At 31.0% G+C, this 4,025-nt stretch overlaps 2 protein-coding genes across 2 annotated transcripts in view; one reads left to right on the top strand and one right to left on the bottom strand.

Moving 5' to 3' along the window:
- LOC105461332 (bifunctional coenzyme A synthase) overlaps positions 1-2,766 on the top strand; it is a 3,716-nt gene extending 950 nt beyond the window's left edge. The window contains exons 2-8 of the mRNA XM_011707831.1: positions 18-22; positions 146-228; positions 665-1,141; positions 1,284-1,627; positions 1,755-2,006; positions 2,076-2,258; positions 2,418-2,766. Of these exons, the coding sequence (XP_011706133.1) occupies positions 18-22; positions 146-228; positions 665-1,141; positions 1,284-1,627; positions 1,755-2,006; positions 2,076-2,258; positions 2,418-2,639 (1,566 nt within the window). The 3' untranslated portion in view covers positions 2,640-2,766. The remainder of the gene's footprint in view (positions 1-17; positions 23-145; positions 229-664; positions 1,142-1,283; positions 1,628-1,754; positions 2,007-2,075; positions 2,259-2,417) is intronic.
- LOC105459896 (intraflagellar transport protein 22 homolog) lies at positions 2,653-3,819 on the bottom strand. Its single transcript, XM_011706243.1, has 4 exons — positions 3,676-3,819; positions 3,388-3,557; positions 3,118-3,314; positions 2,653-2,978 (listed from the first exon to the last, which is right to left on the bottom strand). The coding sequence occupies exons 1-4, from the start codon at positions 3,712-3,714 to the stop codon at positions 2,815-2,817; spliced, it is 570 nt and encodes a 189-aa protein (XP_011704545.1). The 5' UTR covers positions 3,715-3,819; the 3' UTR covers positions 2,653-2,814.
- Positions 3,820-4,025: the final 206 nt, after the last annotated feature.

Below are 4,025 nucleotides of genomic sequence, written 5' to 3'. Positions count from 1 at the left end.
GTGTCATCTTTCTTTAGGAGCTGTAAGTTTATTGGCTACCGCGTCGCATTTTGCCACGCGGCAAGCATTTCCGCGTCCAGTGTGCAGGAGCCCTTATTATACATATACGCATTGATCGATGAATATCGCGCTGCATTTTGGACAGGATTTTGATTGGCTGGTTTTACCAGTTGATTCAGTGCGTTGATTCACCTTGTCTTCTTACATCATGTCCGCATCCACAATGTAGTGCGTAGTGTGATACTGGTTTAAGGCTGACACGGCTTAACGATAATTTGCTTCTAATTTACAATGCCTCATTCTACTGTTTAATAAATGGAGTTACTTGAAAAACTAACATAAATTTGATAATCGCCATGTCATACGACGTATGATGAAAGAGAAAATAGATAAAAAAGTACTCCATTCTAAAACTAGAACAAGGTTTGAGAAAAAAAAGTGATTGTCTACAATTTTCTAAACATTATTCGTTAAAAATAATGAATTAAACGTGAATCGAAATATTAGAAAAGTGTATTTTAGAAATCGAAATAATTTTAATATATTTTCTCCAACATGGCAAACACTGGTCTATTAATTTTAACAAATCCTGCAAAAATGAAAGGGTTGCTGTTTGTAATCCAGAAACATGTTCTGAAGACACTATACATTCAATATCTTCCAGGGAAGAATTTTGCAGGAAATTATAATTCTGCGACGTTGCAAAGGAGAGATCCTGAATATTCGAAGAAAATCACCGACATATATAAAAATACTTCTACAATCGCCTCTCGTCTCGACATTCGTGTTTTACTCACCAACTTGAAATGTCCCGATAGATCTATTATAAATACCAAGAAACCTGTAGAAGTCGTGATCTTCGATCAAACGTGCAGTAAAGAAGAGGCGGACACGTTTATACAGGATCACTTAGCAAACAAGTCGCTAAACTACCGTTTTGTTAACTACGTATACGGTCCAGGTCCAAACTGTCATAAGAATACAGAAAATGATGTTCAGAATATGAAAACTTACAAGAACGTAGTACTGGGCGGTACATTCGATCGATTGCACAATGGTCACAAGATCTTGTTAAGCGAGGCTGCTCTGCGTTGTACAGAAAGACTTACTGTTGGTGTGACAGACACTAACATGATTACTGGTAACAAATTCTTATAATTTACACAGTTTGAATCAATTGTAATATATAATAATACTTTTGAATAATTTACAAATAAGAACTATGAGACGACTTAATAATATCATTACACAATGATATAAGTAGAAATAAAATATATTTTCAGGTAAAATATTGTGGGAGCTTATACAACCGTGTACACAAAGAATAAGTGACGTCGAAGAGTTTTTGGAAGATGTAGATTCATCAATAACGTATAATGTTGTTCCTATCAATGACATTTATGGACCTACCAAGGAAGATCCAACATTGGATATGATAGTTGTTAGCCAAGAAACAAAACGTGGAGGTGATAAAGTCAATGAAATACGTTTGCAAAAAAATTTAAAGAAATTGAACATTCATATAGTAGAGCTAGCAACTGATGAAAATCATAACGAACATGAAGAGGACAAAATTAGCTCTAGTAATCACAGAATGCGATTACTTGGCACAAGACTTAAAGCTCCTGTAGGTTATCTACTGAATATTTACAGTATGATACACAAAAAATTTTAAGTGTCAGATTTTCTCTTTATAGTTTTATATAAATCGCATTTTGTTATATAAATTGATTAATCTATTTCTTTCTTATTAGAGAGAAGATAGAATTTTAAAACCTTATGTTATTGGTTTAACGGGTGGTATTGCGAGTGGAAAATCCTCGGTAGCTGAAAAAATGCAACAACTCGGCGCTGGTCTTGTAAATTGTGACAAGTTAGCTCATGACTTATATTTACCCGGGACAGATTGCTTTCATAAAATAATTGAACATTTTGGTTCTTCTATTCTTGACTCAGATGGCTTTATAAGTAGAAAGTTGCTTGGTGATATAGTGTTTAATAATAAGGTAATTTAGGATCATATTTTACACTATTTTTTATATATGATTTTATATAGAAGTATATATTTTATGTAGGAAGAATTAGAAAAATTGAATAAATTAATTTGGCCTTTAATTCTGCAAGAAGCTAAAAGAGAAATAGAAAAGCTTGTTTGCAAGGGTCGTGATATTATTGTATTGGAAGCAGCAGTTTTGATTCAAGCTAAGTGGCAGAATGAATGCAGTGAAATTTGGACTTGTATTATTCCACAAAGTGAGGTCAGTCTCCTTATTTAGTAAATCATATTGTATCTATGTATAAGTATGTAATTATAGGAATTTATCTATTATCTCATTTTATATTTAGATATGTACGAAGTATTTATAATTGTTTATATAATTTAAATCGTTATAAATTAATGTTAAATATATCTGTAGGCTATAAAACGAGTAATGGATAGAAATGGATTATCTGAGGAAGCAGCAAAATTAAGGATTGAAATGCAACCAAGTAACACGGAGCAAGTTAAGGAAGCCAACGTTGTTATAAGCACTTTGTGGAGTTATGAAGAAACTTTAGTACAAGTGGAAAGAGCATGGAGAGAATTAACAACAGAATTAAACAGACTACAGAGTAGAGTAGTTTGTTCTCAAAAATAACGTTTAACCAGTCTGTGATATACAATTTGTAATTAAAATATTATACATTGATGACGAAAATATTGCTAATCAAGTGTATTCTTGGCTATATAAATAACTATAACAGAGATAGGTATTATAATAAAGAGTAATATTTTCTTATTATTTGTATAATTGTTATGAAAAAATGAACATATTATTTAGAAAATAATATATTATCACTTAATATCAGCTTTTCTTCTTTATCTTCATGTAGTTTCGTTATTAGGGCACTTAGAAACAATCGAAAATCAGCCTTTAATTTGTCGCCACCGTCATCCACGTTACACTTGACATGAGAGACATTTGAGAAAGTAGATGCTTTAAACATGCATATCATAATTTCAAGATTAATTTATATTACACATGATTTCTTTATTTCAAGTTTGGAAAATAAAGAAAAATCATTGATTTAGAAATTGAAGTTTCGTTGGGATTAGATTATTACTGAAATACTTACAAATAATTTTCGATGCGCTTGATGTATTATCAGGATCAAAGAAGAATATTACACAACTATTTGGCCTTAATTTAGCTCCGCTAACAAAGTAATCATAATATTCCATCAGCTTTTTCGAAGAATCTTGTATTTTTGCGCTACACACGAGGATTACGCCATGTACATCTTTACGTATAGCTGGCCAACAATTTTTGAACCTGTCGAAAATATTTTTACAATATTTTTCTCATTCAAAATTCAATTTTGCCAAAGCATGTACGTGTTATCTACTTGTGATTTCCACTGCAGTCCCACAGCTCGAGATCTCTCGAGATGCGTTCATTATTAACTTCAATATCGTTAATTTCAAATTCTAATATTCGAACACCTTGAGTTGGATGATAATCATACGAAATTTCTGTAGCATCCGCCAGAAAATTCGCTATCGTGGTTTTCCCACTCTATGAATAGACATGTGTATGTTACATAGTTCAGTATTCATAATTTTGGCGAAATTTGATAAAATATCTTCACATTCTTTTTTAAATATTCATATAAATATTCAATTGATAATCTTACCTCAGTCGGTCCTATCATTACTAATTTTAACGTATGCATTGTTTAACAATAGTAGTTGCAAGTATATTAACATTCCATTGCACTTGATAACTGTACGCAACAATACAGAACATGTTGTTTGGCAATTGTTACTATGACAACCATTGTCCTGGTATATATATATATATATATATATATATATATATATACATACACATAAAACTTTATTGAGGAAGCATTCAGAAATATGATTTCAATTAAAATTATGATTCCAAACTTATTAAATATATAGCAAAAAATAATTTATATGCGCGTACACACAAAACATTATTTTTTATATATAATATGTAAATGAATATATGCCATTTGTA

Source organism: Wasmannia auropunctata, unplaced genomic scaffold, assembly GCF_000956235.1.
Source record: "Wasmannia auropunctata unplaced genomic scaffold, wasmannia.A_1.0 LD336101.1, whole genome shotgun sequence".
Taxonomy (NCBI): Eukaryota; Metazoa; Arthropoda; class Insecta; order Hymenoptera; family Formicidae; genus Wasmannia; species Wasmannia auropunctata.
This window is presented reverse-complemented; position numbering and strand designations above follow the sequence as displayed.